The 18,247-nt window shown below is 42.9% G+C and overlaps 1 protein-coding gene across 1 annotated transcript in view; it reads right to left on the bottom strand.

The window, feature by feature from the left end:
- The window catches only part of LOC309558162 (sulfotransferase 1 family member D1-like), a 38,215-nt gene extending 20,214 nt beyond the window's left edge, over window positions 1–18,001 (bottom strand). Inside the window, exons 1-4 of the mRNA XM_082261171.1 lie at window positions 17,904–18,001; window positions 6,102–6,336; window positions 3,766–3,891; window positions 1,132–1,229 (exon numbers count right to left, since the gene is read on the bottom strand). Coding sequence (XP_082117297.1) covers window positions 1,132–1,229; window positions 3,766–3,891; window positions 6,102–6,270 — 393 coding nt within the window. The 5' untranslated portion in view covers window positions 6,271–6,336; window positions 17,904–18,001. The remainder of the gene's footprint in view (window positions 1–1,131; window positions 1,230–3,765; window positions 3,892–6,101; window positions 6,337–17,903) is intronic.
- Between the last annotated feature and the right edge of the window lie 246 nt (window positions 18,002–18,247).

Here is an 18,247-nt window from a genome sequence, read left to right on the forward strand (position 1 = left end):
GCTAAGGGTGTAATCATGCAGATTAGTGCTCAGTGTTTTTGTGGGGGGATTTTTGCTGACACATGATGCTCATACATCTTGGGGGGGGGGGGGGGGGAGTTATTTGGCATGTTCGCCCTGGGCTCTAGATGACCTTGTCCTGGCACTGAGTGGGAGTATACAATATCCTATTTTTGGTATTAGGGAAATTATTAGTGCCCCCATCATTGGTGTCAGTGGGAGCAATAGTGCCCCATCGTTGTTGTCAGTGGCAGCAATAGTGCCCCATCGTCGGTATCAGTGGGAGCAAAAGTACCCCATCATTGGTGTCAGTGGAAGGAACAGTCAGTACCCCATCATTAGTGTGTGGAAGGAATAGTGCCCTATCGTTGGTGTCAGTGGGAGCAAAAGTGTCAGTGGAAGGAACAGTACTTCATAATTGGTGTCTGTGGTAGGAATAGTGCCCTATCGTTGGTGTCAGTGGAAAGAATAGTGTCCCATCACTGGTGTCAGTGGAAGAAATAGTGCCACATCGTTGGTGTCAGTGGAAGGAATAGTGCCCCAAGGGCTGGACAAAGGCAAGCAAGGGGCCACATTCAGCCCCCGCAGTTTTGGAGATCAATGTCCTAGGCCAGTGATGGCGAACCTTGGCACCCCAGATGTTTTGGAACTACATTTCCAATAATGATCAACTACACTGCAGAGTGCATGAGCATCATGGGAAATGTAGTTCCAAAACATCTGGGGTGCCCAGGTTCGCCATAACTGTGTAGGCTGTTCATTGAGCCTTAAAGAGTGACTACTACTGTGTGCCTGGCTGCCTACGTACTGAACAGAAAAAAAAACCTTGGCCGTTCACACTGGGGCGACCTGTCAGGCGACCTGGTCGCCTGACAGGTCGCTGTAGGTCGCCTTCCATAGAGAAGCTATGGACCCGTTCTAATAGGAGCGACACAAGTCTCCGACTTAGAAATAGGGTCCGGAGCTTCTTTGGGGCGACCCGGAGCGACCTGCATAGACTTCAATGTTATGGAAGTAGCGTCGCCCCAGTGTGAACGGGGCCTAAGAGCTACATGTTGACTAATAACTAAGTCAAGTTCAAACAAATTCAAAATACAAAATACAGCAGTTACTTAAATAAAACAAGGAAACCTTGCAGTTCTTTTCCCAGAAGCTCTTCGGAAGAACGTCTGCCTGAAGGTGGGTCTTAATCACACGTGGGGGGTCCAATTTGTTCAGTATCTCAGTTGCTTGAGGAAAAAAAAAAAAAAAGATTAGAAGGAAAAGAAGTAGTAGTAGTAGTAAAGGAAGATTAGAAGTAAAAAAAAAAATTGGGAGAAAAGATTATCTTGTGATTGCAAATTTATTCCATGAAGTTCCAACTCTCACCAGCTCCAGAAATGTGAGGACAAAACATAACTTCTCTGGGTGACTAGAGCCGACTCAACCACCCAAAGAAAAACTTTCCTCTCTGACCCTACATTAAAATTCTGAGTAATATTATTAGTAATTACAATGGTGGAGACTGTTAAAAAAAAGAAACATACAAGACTGTTTTTCAGTTCTTTTCTTGATTTTGCTAGGGCTTCCCTTGTGCATTCTCTGATTGGATGAGGCGGAGATGGCGACGTCATCCACCCCTCCTTTTCACCTCGTTCGATCAGAGAAGTCCTTGTATTCAGTGGAAAAAATACAGGACGTTCAATAGTCCAGATGTGTTCAGTATGCTCACTTGTGTTCCGGAAAGGTTTTATCCCCTTCACAACCAGAGCATTTTTTGCTATTCAGCACTGCGCCACTTTAACTGGTAATTGTGCTGTCATGCAATACTGTTTTCAAATTAAATTTATATCATTTTTTTTCACGCAAATAGAGCTTTCTTTTGGTGGTATTGGAGCACCACTTTTTATTTATTTATTTTTTTTATTATATAAATGAAAAAAGACCGAAAATTGAAAAAAAAAAACAAAACAATATTTTATACAATCTGTTAAAATATGTTTCCAATAAATTCAAATTTCTTGATAAATTTAGGCATAATGTCTGCTACATGTTGCAAGTGCTGGCGGTGATTTAGGCTGATCCTGCTAACACTGCATTTTTGGGGACACTAATATAGTTCCGATCGTGATCAAGATACTGAGCCATACAGACACTATACTAATAATAGTGGTTATAGTGTGACTGTGATAGTGTGGTGAGCAATCTGGCACTAACTGACACTGGCTGGGAGGGACACTAACTGACACTGACGTTGATAGGGACACTAATACAGTTATCAGTGATAATACTGTATCCTGTACCATTCCCCCCAACTTTTTGAGATGGGACACCTATTAGTAAAAGTATGTATGCATAGGACACGCCCCCATTCACACCCCTTTAAAGGAGAAATATACAAAAAAAAAACAAGATTAGTTAAACCCACAAGTGCTTTTTATTTTAACGCTTCTATTCCTTCATATTGGCTTTTGAAATTTACAATGAAATGCAGAAATTTAGAAATTGTATGAAAGGTTTAGCACTGAGAAACACTTTTTGAAAGATAAATAGTGCATTTCATATACAACTATATAGATCAGACCAAAATGAGGGACAAATGAGGAGGAAGGAGGGACAGAGGGACTTTGTTCCAAATCAGGGACAGTCCCTCCTAATACAGTGACAGTTGGGATCTATGCTGTACTAATTGCCCTGGCTGGGTGACAGGAGTGATCAGGAGGGAAATCAAGGGGTTAAAATGTTACTAAACCCACAACAGTAAAATCGGTGTGTATATGCAATAAATCACGCTTGTTATACTCACTGTGGAACCTAAGGGGTTAATCCCTGCATTATGAAAAAAGGCCGTTTGATCCTGTTTTCTCTGATCCTCCTCTTCTTTCACTGTCTCCAAAAAGTAACCTGATAGTTACAGAGCCAGTGGACGGGCTGCACATGCTCAGTTTGGGGTGTATTGCTAAAGAGTTTTTTTTTTTTTCTCTTGGGAGAGTGCATGTGATCAGCACAGGGCCAATCAACACTGTCCAGACACGTCCAGACAGAGGATCAGGGGGGAATGAAAACTCCTCCTACAAGCTTTACTAGGAACTGATAGAAGTCACAAGACTGCTATATATTGCTGATGAGAAAAGGTATTTTGCAGTTTATATTTACTAAAATAATTGCATTTCCATGTTCTGTGTACTGTGGGAGACCAGATATAGTGAATGCAGGCTCCTGGGTTTAGTAACACTAACTGTGTGCCTAACAAGTGTATGCAAGTGTATGTGCGCTGCTTTTACTCACTAGTCCTCTGGCTGGGTCTTTCTTTGCTTTCAGTCCTAAACAGTAACTGAAAGCAGGGAGAAATCCAGCCAGATCTGTGTGTTATGTTTACCTGTGCTGTGATTGGCTACAGTCAATCAGCAGGTATACAGCCAAAATGATTGGCTGTAACCTGCTGACAAATGAAAGCTGTGTCAAATCACAGCACAGGCTAGCAATGGGCGTTCCTATGCCATGCGCAACTCTAAACCAGGATGTGCCTGAGGCTACCACCCGCCAGCAGTAAATGTGCTGGTGGTGGTCGGCAAGAGGATACAGAGGGCAATAAACTCGAGCAACGCCTGGAAGAGACCAGTCCAGCAGCTCACTGGATGTAAGATATGAAGAATCAAATAAAAACAAACTGGACCAATGTTTAAAAAAGAAAGATAACTTTTCAAGTTCACCTTTAATGCAAAGAGATTTTACACAATTGCATGCTTTTATACTTTGTTGTGTTAACCTGGTATGGAAATATACCTGAAGGAATTCCAGGTCCCCCACTCTCCAGGAAAGGCACTCGCTCAAATATGGCTCCTTTCTGACTCTTCTCCATGTCTCCTCCATTCATGATGAGATCTACGATCTTGCTCACCCATGTGGTCCCTGCAAATATTAAACATATAAAGGGATCCACTTATGAAAATAAAATTGCATGGCCATCCATCCATAAACTCCGTATTTACACTCATTCTGTGCAAACTGGGCAAAAACGAATGTTCACTGGGCTTTTCTCTTCTGAATGAATGTTCTTCTTTTCCGGGCAGTAGTAAAATACCACATTATGGCCACTAGATGGAGCTGAGAGGCATAGAAAATACATACAACTTTGTAACAAGAGATACAATGTAACAATTCTGTTGGTACATTTATTTGCTAGCAATCTAGTGGCCATCTAGATCCAGATCCATCTATTGGCCATAAAATGGTATTTTACTACTGCCAATAATAAAATAAAGTTTGTTTGGAAATGAAAGTGGCCTAATGATCGTTTGTTTTTGCCCAATTCGCACTAACATTGTAATACTGAATTAGGGCCAATTGATGAATCTAGATCTAGATCTAGATGGCCACTAGATCACTAAAGGGAGATAGGAAATGAATGTAAACAACAGAATTCTCACATTGGGGATGATTTACTAAAATTGGAGAGTTCAAAATCTGGTGCATCTCTGCATAAAAACCAATCAGCTTCCAGGTTTTATTCTTAAAGCTTAATTGAACAAGCTGAAGTTGGAAGCTGATTGGCTACAATGCACAGCTGCACCAGATTTTGTACTCTCCAGTTTTAGTAAATCATCCGTATTGTATCTGGTTACAAAGACGTATGTATTTCCTATGCTCCTCAGCTCCATCTAGTGGCCATGATTCTACCACGTTGATACCATGATAACTCCATCTAGTGGCCATGTACTACCACGATGATACCATGATAACTCCATCTAGTGGCCATGATACTACCAAGATGATACCATGATAGCTCCATCTAGTGGCCATGATATTACCACGATGATACCATGATAGCTCCATCTAGTGGCCATGATACTACCACGATGATAGCTCCATCTAGTGGCCATGATACTACCACGATGATACCATGATAGCGCCATCTAGTGGCCATGATACTACCATGATGATAGCTCCATCTAGTGACCATGATACTACCACGATGATAGCGCCATCTAGTGGCCATGATACTACCACGATGATACCATGATAGTTCCATTTAGTGGCCATGATACTACCACGATGATACCATGATAGCTCCATCTAGTGGCCATGATACTACCACGATGATAGCTCCATCTAGTGGCCATGATACTACCACGATGATACCATGATAGCTCCATCTAGTGGCCATGATACTACCACGATGATACCACGATAGCTCCATCTAGTGGCCATGATACTACCACGATGATACCATGATAACTCCATCTAGTGGCCATGATACTACCACGATGATACCATGATAGCTCCATCTAGTGGCCATGATACTACCACGATGATACCATGATAGCTCCATCTAGTGGCCATGATACTACCACGATGATAGCTCCATCTAGTGGCCATGATACTACCACGATGATACCATGATAGCTCCATCTAGTGGCCATGATACTACCACGATGATACCATGATAGCGCCATCTAGTGGCCATGATACTACCATGATGATAGCTCCATCTAGTGACCATGATACTACCACGATGATAGCGCCATCTAGTGGCCATGATACTACCACGATGATACCATGATAGTTCCATTTAGTGGCCATGATACTACCACGATGATACCATGATAGCTCCATCTAGTGGCCATGATACTACCACGATGATAGCTCCATCTAGTGGCCATGATACTACCACGATGATACCATGATAGCTCCATCTAGTGGCCATGATACTACCACGATGATACCACGATAGCTCCATCTAGTGGCCATGATACTACCACGATGATAACATGATAGCTCCATCTAGTGGCTATGATCTTACTACTGCCCAGAATAAAAGAACCTTTGCTCATAAAAAAAAAAAATAGCCTAAAGAAAACGTATTTATTTATTTTATTTATTTTGTCCAACTTGCACAGGATGAATGAAGCTACAGATTCACTGGATGAATGGCTATGCAATTTGTTTTTATAAATAGACCCCATATCTGTATACATTTACCACAATTCTGGTAGACCAGAGTTGGCATATTATTTAAAGTGTAAGTTCTTGTTTGCACCTTTGTCTCCTTAATGTACTACATTTGTATTTATTTTTTAAAGGTAGCCCGCTACGTAGTCACTATTGATTTCTGTCCTCACCGGATTTTGGATAGGTAGCTATCAGTAGATCATCTTCTCGGGCCTGGAATTTCACAATGTTGTCCCAGTTGCCTGCAAAAGGACCGATGATGGGCATCCCATCCACCCATATGAGTGGGGGGCGTTTAAGTGCCTCCAGCTCTTCCGGGGAAATGTTGGGAAGAGTCATTGTGTGCTGCGCCAGTTACTTGTCCAATAAAACACCTTGAAAGTCGCTGTCAGATGTTGTCAATGCCTAGAAAGTTTAAAAGGGGAATGATATATATATTTTTTAATTTATTGAAATATATGAGAATAATATAGTCTTAATGCCAAAATTTTGTCTAAGTATGTTCATTTTCTAAATTGCTTGTTTTAATATATAACTGTATATGTACATGGGGACAGCCAGAGGCATGACTAGATTCTTTAGGGCCCTGGTGCAAGAAACCATATAGGGCCCCCTGACCCACGGGGCCCTTCCCTCTGAGCCCTTACCTCTGAGCCCAGTGAAAAACCTGGGCCCAGTCGTAAGTGCGACCTTTGCGACCCTGGTAGTTCCGCCACTGGTGTCAGTACTTTTTTATTTATTTTTTTAACATTTTATTTTTATTTAAATTAGATTTTTTTTATACTAATCTTTAAAAAATTTTTTTACAATTTTTAAAGGAGCCCCGTACCTCCTGTACCATGCCCGCAGCACTTCATCTCCTGCACCATGCCTGCAGCCCCACATCGCCTGAACTATACCCACAGCCCTGCATCTCCTTTACCATTCCCGCAGCCTCTGACATGTCCTCTTGTACCATGTCCACAGCCCCTGACATCTCCTGTGCCATGTCTGCAGCCTCTGCATCTCCTGCACCGTGCCCGCAGCCCCTGCGTCTCCTGTACCATGTCCACAGCCCCTGACATCTTCTGTGCCATGTCTGCAGCCTCTGCATCTCCTGCACCATGCCCGCAGCCCCTGCATCTCCTGTACCATGTCCAGAGCACCTGCATCTCCTGTACCATGTCCGCAGCCCCTGCATCTCCTGCACCATGCCCGCAGCCTCTGACATCTCCTCCTGTACCATGTCCACAGCCTCTGACATCTCCTGCACCATGCCTGCAGCCTCTGACATCTCCTGCACCATGTCTGCAGCCTCTGACATCTCCTGCACCATGCCCACAGCCTCTGAGATGTCCTGTACCATGCTCACACAGCTTATGACCACCTCCTGTACCATGGCCGCACTTTTACCTGGAATTTGCTGATATATATATATATACACACACACAGTGCCTTGCAAAAGTATTCGGCCCCCTTGAACTTTTTGCAACCTTTTGCCACATTTCAGGCTTCAAACAAAGATATAAAACTGTAATTTTTTTTGAGGAATCAACAACAAGTGGGACACAATCATGAAGTGGAACGAAATTTATTGGATATTTCAAACTTTTTTAACAAATAAAAAACTGAAAAATTGGGCGTGCAAAATTATTCAGCCCCCTTAAGTTAATACTTTGTAGCGCCACCTTTTGCTGCGATTACAGCTGTAAGTCGCTTGCGGTATGTCTCTATCAGTTTTGCACATCGAGAGACTGAATTTTTTGCCCATTCCTCCTTGCAAAACAGCTCGAGCTCAGTGAGGTTGGATGGAGAGCGTTTGTGAACAACAGTTTTCAGTTCTTTCCACAGATTCTCGATTGGATTCAGGTCTGGACTTTGACTTGGCCATTCTAACACCTGGATATGTTTATTTGTGAACCATTCCATTGTAGATTTTGCTTTATGTTTTGGATCATTGTCTTGTTGGAAGACAAATCTCCGTCCCAGTCTCAGGTCTTTTGCAGACTCCATCAGGTTTTCTTCCAGAATGGTCCTGTATTTGGCTCCATCCATCTTCCCATCAATTTTAACCATCTTCCCTGTCCCTGCTAAAGAAAAGCAGGCCCAAACCATGATGCTGCCACCACCATGTTTGACAGTGGGGATGGTGTGTTCAGGGTGATGAGCTGTGTTGCTTTTACGCCAAACATAACGTTTTGCATTGTTGCCAAAAAGTTTGATTTTGGTTTCATCTGACCAGAGCACCTTCTTCCACATGTTTGGTGTCTCCCAGGTGGCTTGTGGCAAACTTTAAACAACACTTTTTATGGATATCTTTAAGAAATGGCTTTCTTCTTGCCACTCTCCCATAAAGGCCAGATTTGTGCAGTATACGACTGATTGTTCTCCTATGGACAGAGTCTCCCACCTCAGCTGTAGATCTCTGCAGTTCATCCAGAGTGATCATGGGCCTCTTGGCTGCATCTCTGATCAGTCTTCTCCTTGTATGAGCTGAAAGTTTAGAGGGACGGCCAGGTCTTCGTAGATTTGCAGTGGTCTGATACTCCTTCCAATTCAATATTATCGCTTGCACAGTGCTCCTTGGGATGTTTAAAGCTTGGGAAATCTTTTTGTATCCAAATCTGGCTTTAAACTTCTCCACAACAGTATCTCGGACCTGCCTGGTGTGTTCCTTGTTCTTCATGATGCTCTCTGCGCTTTAAATGGACCTCTGAGACTATCACAGTGCAGGTGCATTTATACGGAGACTTGATTACACACAGGTGGATTCTATTTATCATCATTAGTCATTTAGGTCAACATTGGATCATTCAGAGATCCTCACTGAACTTCTGGAGAGAGTTTGCTGCACTGAAAGTAAAGGGGCTGAATAATTTTGCACGCCCAATTTTTCAGTTTTTTATTTGTTAACAAAGTTTGAAATATCCAATAAATTCCGTTCCACTTCATGATTGTGTCCCACTTGTTGTTGATTCTTCAAAGTTCAAGGGGGCCGAATACTTTCGCAAGGCACTGTATAAAGCCCTATATGATTTCATATCTGTCTTATCTATATACAGTATAATACACTCTTTCAGATGTGCTTTAAAATGCATGGTTTTCCCTTTTATGAACAAAAAAATAATGACGTTATGCTGTTGGGCCGGTATAATAATGCTATGGGGCTGGAATGAAATTATTTCCAGGGCTGAATTTTATTTCCAGTCCGGCCCTGCCTTTAATTTCTGCATCAAAATTCTGAGTCCGAGAGGTATGGAAGCCATAGGCAAGCAGGCAGCTAGCATTTTCAGAAGAAAGATGCAATGGCACCATGATAGATGTCCATTAAAGAGAGATGCAAACTGCCAGTATAGACGGATGTGTACAGAAATAAAATAATCAATGCACACCTGGAAACTTGAAAGGCGTGTAAAAGTGTACTACAGGTCAACGCTAAAAGTAGCTCAAACTCTGTACTCACTGAAAAGTGGAAGATTTAGGATTACAGTGATCTATCATATTCTTATTTCTGGACTTTGATCATGTAATTATCATTTTGGTCACAGTGCCCGTCCCACACCTAGCTTCTGGCATGACGCCGTGTCTGGCTGTCACCTTTATAACCAATAATGACCGAATGTGCTTCGGCTCACAGGTTACTTGGCGTACTCATCATTTAATCTGGCAAAGTGCAAATTTTTAAGGCTCGATTCACACTACTGCAACCTGGCGACTTGAGTATTACTTTAATGCGACTTTGAAACGACTTTCAGGGAATGCCTAGGTAATCTTGTAATGTTGGACCCAAATCACTTCAATATAGATATGTATGCGACTTGGAGGTGACTTCAATTAAAGTCTATGGGCACAAGTCGGATAGCAGTCACCTTGAAGTAGTACAGGGACCGTTTTTAAAGTTGGAACAACTTCAGTAGTACTAATAAGACCGCTCTCATTGACTGATATGGGATTTCCCATGTCATGCGACTTGGGGTCTCACAAGTCGGATCCAAAGACGCGGCATTGTGAACCGAGCCTTATGCAAACCCCATTGAAGGCAATGGGAGGTGTATATGGAAAATCAAGTCTGACTAGTTTTAAGGTTAACCACTTCTGGACTCGAAGGTTTTCCCCCTTAATGACCAGGCCATTTTTTGCGATTCCGCACTTCGTTACTCTTACGAACAATTGCGTGGTCGTGCGACGCTGTACCCATAAAAAAAAAATGTATGTTCTTTTTTTCCCTCACAAATAGAGATTTCTTTTGGTGGTCTTTGATCACCTCTGCAATTTTTATTTTTTGCGTTATAAACAAAAAAAGAGCGACAATTCTGAAAAAAAATAAAAGAATTTTCACATTCTGATAACATTCCCCCCCCCCCCCCCCCCCAAAATGTAAAAATCAAATGTTTTCATAATTTTAGGCCAATTTGTATTCTGCTACATATTTATGGTTAAAAAAAAAATCCCAATAAGCGTATTTTGTTTGGTTTGGGCAAAAGTTACCACGTCTACAAACTAGGCAAAAAGATTTATGTAATTTTTATTCATTCGTTTTCTTTTTTTACTAGTAATGGTGGCAATTAGCGATTTTTAGCGGGACTGCGACATTGCGGCAGACAGATCAGAACCCTAACTGACATTTTTGACACTTTTGGGGGGACCAGTGACATTTCTACAGTAATCAGTGCTAAAAATATGCACTGTTACTGTAATAATGACACTGGCAGGGAAGGGGTTAACCGAGGGGGGGATCAAAGGGTTTACTGTGAGCCTAGGGGGGTGTTTTCTAACTGTAGGGGGGATGGGCTTGTAATATCAACACAGAGACCTGTGATCCTAAATGGCAGGAGCACAGGAGCTCTGTGTTGATAGCTGAGAGGACAACGGTCTGCTGTGTTTACAACAGCAGACCGCCGTTCTCTCTTCACGGGGAGCGATCGTGGGTGCCCAGCGGCAATCGTGGCCGCGGGGCCCCGCGCCTTGGTATCCCCGCTGTCGAGTGGGCACGTGCCTCCCGCGGCGTGCACGCGTTTACAGGAGCACAGGTACTGCGATTTGCCGAAACCTGCTGACCTGCCGGCAGTGGCTGGTCGGCAAGTGGTTATTAGGCAAAAGATAGTCAAACAAACAGCATTGTGAGCTGAGCACTGGCAGGGAGGAAATTTTAATAAAATATCATTCAGCAGGAAGCGGATCTTTAATGAGGCTTAAAACTAAACACAATTCCTTTAAATTATATGCTTAGGGATGCCTTAAACCTGCCTGTGAAGTGAGGTATATGTAGGATATATTAAAGCAACACTGATATTTTAAAGGGAAAAAAAATGCTGCTAAATGACAGTCCCGATCTCTGTGCTAAGTCACTTTCTAAACAAAGGAACTGGGGGATCCCGGGTCAGGATTGCCATCTGTCAGTAAATTCGCGGACAGACAAAAAATTACGGATTGAATTTATTGACAGTTGGCAACCCTGTCCCGGATGTGGTCGTTGACATATATGGTCAACGATGCCAGCCAGTAAAAAAACAAAAAAAAGTAAATAAAAATTAAAAATGGTGTAGGGATCCCCCTTCTCAATTAAATGCAAATGAGACCCATATCTGACCATGCAGCCTGACTGGCCAGAAATAGGAGGGGCAGCAAGCATGCACACATCCTCCCTCCCCTATTGAACCATACCAGGCCAGGTGCCCCCAACACTGGGGGTGTACCTTGACCTTCCCTGGCAAGGCACCATGTCTCCAAGTTAATGTGTTGAATGGGCAAAGGCCTCAACTCCACAACCCTGGACTGGTGGTTGCAGGTGAAGGTGGGGTTTTAGCTTTTAGCCCCCTTTAGTGCCAATCTCTGTTATGGTTCTGTTTGCGCACAAAGCAGCTGGGGGACAATATTAACCACTTTACCCCTAGAGCATTTTGCTGTCTTACGCCTGGGCCACTTTTTGCGATTCGGCGCTGTGCGAATTTAACTGACAATTGCGCGGTCGTGCGACGCCGTACCCAAACAAAATTAACGTCCTTTTTTTCCAACAAACAGAGCTTTCTTTTGGTGGTATTTGATCACCTGTGCGATTTTTACTTTTTGCGCTATAAACAAAAAAAGAGCTTTTATTTTGAAAAAATAACAATATTTTTAACATTTTTTTATATGAAATTCCCCCCAAAAAAGATGTAAAAACAATTTTTTTTAAAATTTTTGGCCAATTTGTTTTCTGCTACCCATGTTTGGTAAAACAAAATCACAATAAGCGTATTTTGATTGGTTTGCGCAAAAGTTATTGCGTTTACTAACTAAGGGAAAGATTTATGTCATTTTTGGTGTTTTTTTTTTTAACGAGTAATGGCAGCGATCTGAGATTTTTTTTGCGGGACTGCGACATTGCGGCGGACAGATCGGACCCTTGACTGACATTTTTGACACTTTTGGGGGTACCAGTGACATTACTGCAGTAATCAGTGCTATAAATATGCACTGTTACTGTAAAAATGACACTGGCAGGGAAGGGGTTAATTTTATTGGAGAGGGAGGGGTTAATGTATGCCTGGTGCTTACTAACGTGTGGGGGGGGAGGTGACTGAGTGAGCCAGGGACAGATCGCAGGTTCAGCTATGTTGAACACTCCGATCTGTCACTCCCTGTCACTTAGGAGATCTCTCCAAACTGGATTCCCCGACGATCGGGGCAGAGCAGCGGCGATCGCCGCCGCTCCTCCCCTGGCCCGACTCCCGCTGTGAATGAAAACAGCGCGAGCGCCGCCTACAGGGTAGGAGTCTGGCGACGTAGGTCTACGTCGTCAGACCTACAAGAGCCACTTTGCCGCAGTAGTACTACGGTACTCAGCGGTAAAGTGGTTAAGAAAAAATACCCTTTAAAAATATATGGCTCAGGGGTCATTGTCAGCATTCCAATACTACAAGGAATGCTATAAGAAATGTCAGAGTGCAATTAGTTACATACATAGTTGTTGAGGTTGAATAAAGACAATAGTCCATCCAGTTCAACCTGTGTAGGTGTGTTTGGCCGTAATCATCTCTCATACCCCTTTTTTTAGGGTTGGTAAAAAAGACCACAAGAGGTACAAAGCAGAGGAGAGTAAAAAAACAATCCCAAATATTTTTTTAAATATATTACTGTAATAGTAAGAAAACAAGGGCAAAGCATATTCGCCCCACAAAAGGTGACCAGGGGGATTTGGTTACAAATGACAAGAAGAAGGCAACTTTACTAAATGCATTCTTCTCCTCAGGTTTTACAAAAGAAAAAGAAGGGGTATAACCAAAACTGTATCGTTAGTTACACATCAAAGAATGTACTCTTGTGGCTTACAGAAGCCAGTGTCCAAGTAAGATTTAAAAAACCTATTGAAAATTAATCACCAGGACCAGATGGTTTACACCCAAGAGTCCTCAAAGAACTTAGCGAGGTTATAGCCAGACCGTTTTTCCTCATTTTTATGGACAGCTTACTAGTTGACCACATATGGTTATCATACTGTTTATGGTTATAGACCTAAAAGGTCAATAATGTCAGCAAAAAAAGTAAACAAAACAAAAAAATAGCTTAGGTTCCCCTTAAAATGTATACCTGACCCAAAAAGACATAGATGAGCGAGTTTGGGGTGGAGGAACTTGACTGGCCTGCACAGAGTCCTGACCTCAACCCGATAGAACACCTTTGGGATGAATTAGAGCAGAGACTGCGAGCCAGGCCTTCTTGTCCAGCATTAGTGCCTGACCTCACAAATGTGCTTCTGGAAGAATGGTCAAACATTCCCATAGACACACTCCTAAACCTTGTGGACAGCCTTCCCAGAAGAGTTGAAGCTGTTATAGCTGCAAAGGGTGGGCCAACTCAATATTGAACCCTACGGACTCAAGCCCCGAACACACGTACCGATCGTCGGCCGAACGATCGGACGTCTTTTGTCCAGGGCTGTCGTGTCTGTTGAAAACTGCAAAAGACTGCTCACTAATTTTGTCGGCCAACAACAGCCGACTGCAGAAGTGATGTCATGTGATGGTTAACTTTCCCTGTGTTTTTTCTTCTCTGAGCATGCCCAGTCTTGCAAATCTGCTGTCTGTCGGCCGAATTCTGTACTGACTGGCGAACAATCGGCCGTTCTGGTGTCGGCATACAAAAATTTTAATGCTTGCACAACAGATTCTGTTTGGCCGAAAGTGCGCTGTCGGCTGTCGGAAGCATCATACTAACAAGCCGAAAATCGGCCGATCGTTCGGCCAACAATCGGTACGTGTGTACGGGGCTTAAGACTGGGATGTTATTAAAGTTCATGTGGGTATAAAGGCAGCTGAGCTGTCCCAATACTTTTGACAATATAATGTATAACAAATCCAAAGCCCCACATGTTACCTAATGCTGGTGAAGAGAGGTGCCATCTATGGTGCCTGCGGCCACCAGGTGAATAAAAGGATGGGAAGATGGATGGGTCAGCGGGAGGAAAAGATGCCAATGGTGAGTAGTGTGTATTCCAAACCAGGAAGAGCCCTTGATAATTTGGTGAGAAATTGTGGCTGTTGTATTGCTGGATCCTGGAGAGATGTATGCACTGGAGATCTCTTGATTACTCTTGCTTAGAGGCATATTACCTGTGCTATTTGACCACTCAGTGAGGTGGTCAAATCCTTATGGTAAGAGGCTGAACTTTTGGAGTGTTGGTGATGGTGGAGGATTCTTCATATTCACCTCACCCCAAAATATCCTCTTTATGGATTCAAGCATGGACTGATTTTATATAGTGTGTAAGGGTCATTTAACGTAGGCTTTCCACCCAGGGGTTTTTGCTCGATCCGCCGATCCCCACTGAGCAGGCGGATGACAGGTCCGTCTCCGCTTACTTTGCAGAGACAGGGCTGTCAGATCCTCGCTCTCCTCTGTGGGAGATCGGATGAAAACGGACCACCTGTCCGTTTTCATTCGACTCGATCCAATCCTCCAGACGGATGGAAAATAGGGTTTCCATCAGTCTTTATTTCACGGACAGGGTCGGATAGCAGCGGGTGTCAGCGGACATGTCACCGCTGTCATCCACTGCTCCATAGGAGTGCATGGAGCATCCGATCAGGTCCACCTGAAAAACTGACAGGCGGACCGGATCTGAAAGCCTGTGTGAAAGGACCCTAATGGGCCATACACTATACAATTCTCTTTAGATTTTTTCCTTTAGATTTACCAAAACCAGATAATATAAGGTCAAACCTAAACACTTTCTATTTGTATGCAATTAGGCCGGCCCTTGCACTACATAGTTGAAGGTAAATCTAAAGGACATCTAACAACAAAAGTTGTATAGTGTGTATCCAGCTTTAAGCCTCGCATACACGCAACGATTGTTGGCCGTGAATTTTTGGCCAACGTCCGATCGGCCGATTGTCGGCTTGTTAGTATGATGATTCCGACAACCGACTCCGACTTTTCGGCCGAACAAAATTTGGTGTGCATGCTATAAAATTTTTGTTGGCCGTCAACACAACGGCCGATTTTCCATCAGTCAGTACAGATTTCGGCAGACAAAAATCAGATGAGCAAGACTGGGCATGCTCAGAGAAGAAAAAACACACGGAAAGTAAACCAGCACATGACATCACTTCTGAAGTTGCTCTAAAAAATTGAACTCAGAGTTGTGAAAACACAAAAATGATACTATAAAACTATAATGACATCAAACTTATTAGGTGAAAACGTGTAAAAGAAAATCACACCAAATATATAAATAGTGTCCATAAGAGCCCATACACAAGGGCTAAAAAGGAAAAATATATGTGAAGCAAGAAAGTCCAAAGGAAACATATTGTCCATGATTCACTTGCCCCACCAGTGTCCCCACAATCACAATTTGTAGTGCTTGCACCACCAGGTGACACCAAGTATTAAAGCCTCTAAAGGCCCGTACACACGTAGCGATTGTCGCCCGAACGATCGGCCGTCTTTTGTCCGTTGCTGTCCTGTCGGTTGAAAAGTGCTAAAGACTGCACACAAATTTTGTCGGCCAACAACAGCCGACTGCAGAAGTGATGCCATGTGATGGTTAACTTTCCGTGTGTTTTTTCTTCTCTGAGCATGCCCAGTCTTGCTCATCTGCTGTTAGTCGGCCGAATTCTGTACTGACTGGCGAACAATCGGCCGTTCTGGTGACGGCCAAGAAAAATTTTATAGCCTGCACACCAGATTCTGTTCGGCCGAAAAGTTGCAGTCGGTTGTCGGAAGCATCATACTAACAAGCCGACAATCGGCCGATCGTTCAACGGCCGAATATTTACGGCGACAATCGCTACGTGTGTACGGGCCTTTACCGGATCCAGTGGACCATCATATAGTATGGTCAAATGCGTGTGTTACAACTCTTTATGAAGGGAAACTTCAAAGCACCAAACATGATCCAGTCAGGGTTGGTTCATCAGCAGGATGAAAAATAAAAAAGCATATACGCTGCCTTTCCTGGGCTCTGTCATTTGAAAATTCGCTGTGCAAATAATGAGGCATAAAAAATTGCAACACCCATCCTTTTATTCTATGGGGCCTCTGGCTAAAAATAAATATATAATGCTTAGGGGATCTATGTAATTTTTTTAGCAAAAAATAGTAGATTTCTACTAGGGATTGACCGAATATCGGCAACGCCGATATGTACTTTCCCCGATATACTGGCCCCTGAGGTTACCGATACTGCCGATATTTCGGGAAAGTGCTTGTACCGGAGTGATGCCTACAGCTAGAAGCATTACCCCGGTACCGGCGTCCATAGCAGACGGTTGGCTGACTTATAATGACAACAGATGCGCCTTAGAAGCCGACCCCCCCCTCCCGCCACCTTCCATGTCCCAACGGGAGACCCAGGCATCCTACCTCCAACGCCGGCGAAGAGAAGACCCGATCAAAGCCGCATTCGGCTCTGATCGGGTCTCCATGACATCACTTCCGGGGTACTCGGCGCCAAATTAAAAAAGCTGACAGTTTTAGCGTTTTGAATGCTTTTCAGTGCATAGGAGGGGGTTTGGGGTCTTTTAGACCCCCAGATCCCTCCACAAGGAGTACCTTTGTAAAAATAAAAATTTTAAAAAAATTGTTTTTTACATGTCTGAAAATATCGGCCGATATCGGCCGATACCGATATCTGATGACCAAAATATCGACCGATATCGGCCGATACCGATATCTGATGACCAAAATATCGGTACTGGCCAGTGTTAATTTCGTCGACTAAAACCGACTAAAACGTTTTCGTCGACTAAATTAACACAATTTTAGTCGTCTAAAATACAACTAAAACTAAAACAATTCAGATGACTAAAATACGACTAAAACTAAAATGGCATTTTAGTCTTAAGACTATAACTAAAACTAAATCGAAATTTGCTGCCAAAATTAGCACTGGTGCATGCTCAAAGCTTAATATCATAAATAATAACATATTCGATTTTTCACTCCAGGACCAGCAGTAGTATATAATGAGTTTGGAAATTGTAGAGAAATGCTTAAATAATGCATTTCAAATTACAATTGAACTACACCATTTTGATTATAGATGACTAAAATGTAGGACGTTTTAGTCGACTAAAATGTAGGACGTTTTAGTCGACTAAAATGTAGGCCATTTCAGTCGACTAAAATGTACTGGAGTTTTAGTCGACTAAATACGACTAAAACACTTGCAGAAGACTAAAATGGGACTAAAACTAAAATGCCATTTTAGTCCTAAGACTAAGACTAAAACTAAATTGAAATTTGCTGCCAAAATTAACACTGGTACTGGCATTAAAAAACCGATATCAGTCGATCACTAATTTCTACATGTAGGAGCGAAGTGCCAGAATTGGACCGGATAAGAAGTGGTTAATGTAGAAGTTTGCTGGCTCATTGTAGGGTTAACTTCTCATAACTTCTTAATCTGCCCCATACCACCATAACGTGATCTTCTAAATATAAATGGATTACGGTACAATCCACAGACCACAGCAGATCAGCGGTCCCAGCCACGATGATAGTCTTACCTTCCAGGGGTCTGATCTGTGGGACAGAGGAGTGACACTCGGAGTGGCTGGTCACCTTTGCTCAGGTTTGCAGTCAGCCTGCGATTAGTAAACCAACAGTAGCACCAGAGACTGACACACAGAGGGCGGGGGTGTACACAGATTATATTTCAACCCATTCACTGCCAGGCCCTGCCTAGAACACAAGACACTTTATATGCCTAGTAAAAATCCATTGACGTCTTAACATTTGATGCAAAACATGATCCAAGGAACAATTGGAACAGGTGTGGTATAGTGATCACAAACGTAAAACCGAAGTTGTAATAATAACCCAAAAAATACTTTTAAAGTTGAATTGCAGG

This window comes from Pelophylax lessonae (genome assembly GCF_965119305.1).
Source record: "Pelophylax lessonae genome assembly, chromosome: 6".
Classification (NCBI taxonomy): Eukaryota; Metazoa; Chordata; class Amphibia; order Anura; family Ranidae; genus Pelophylax; species Pelophylax lessonae.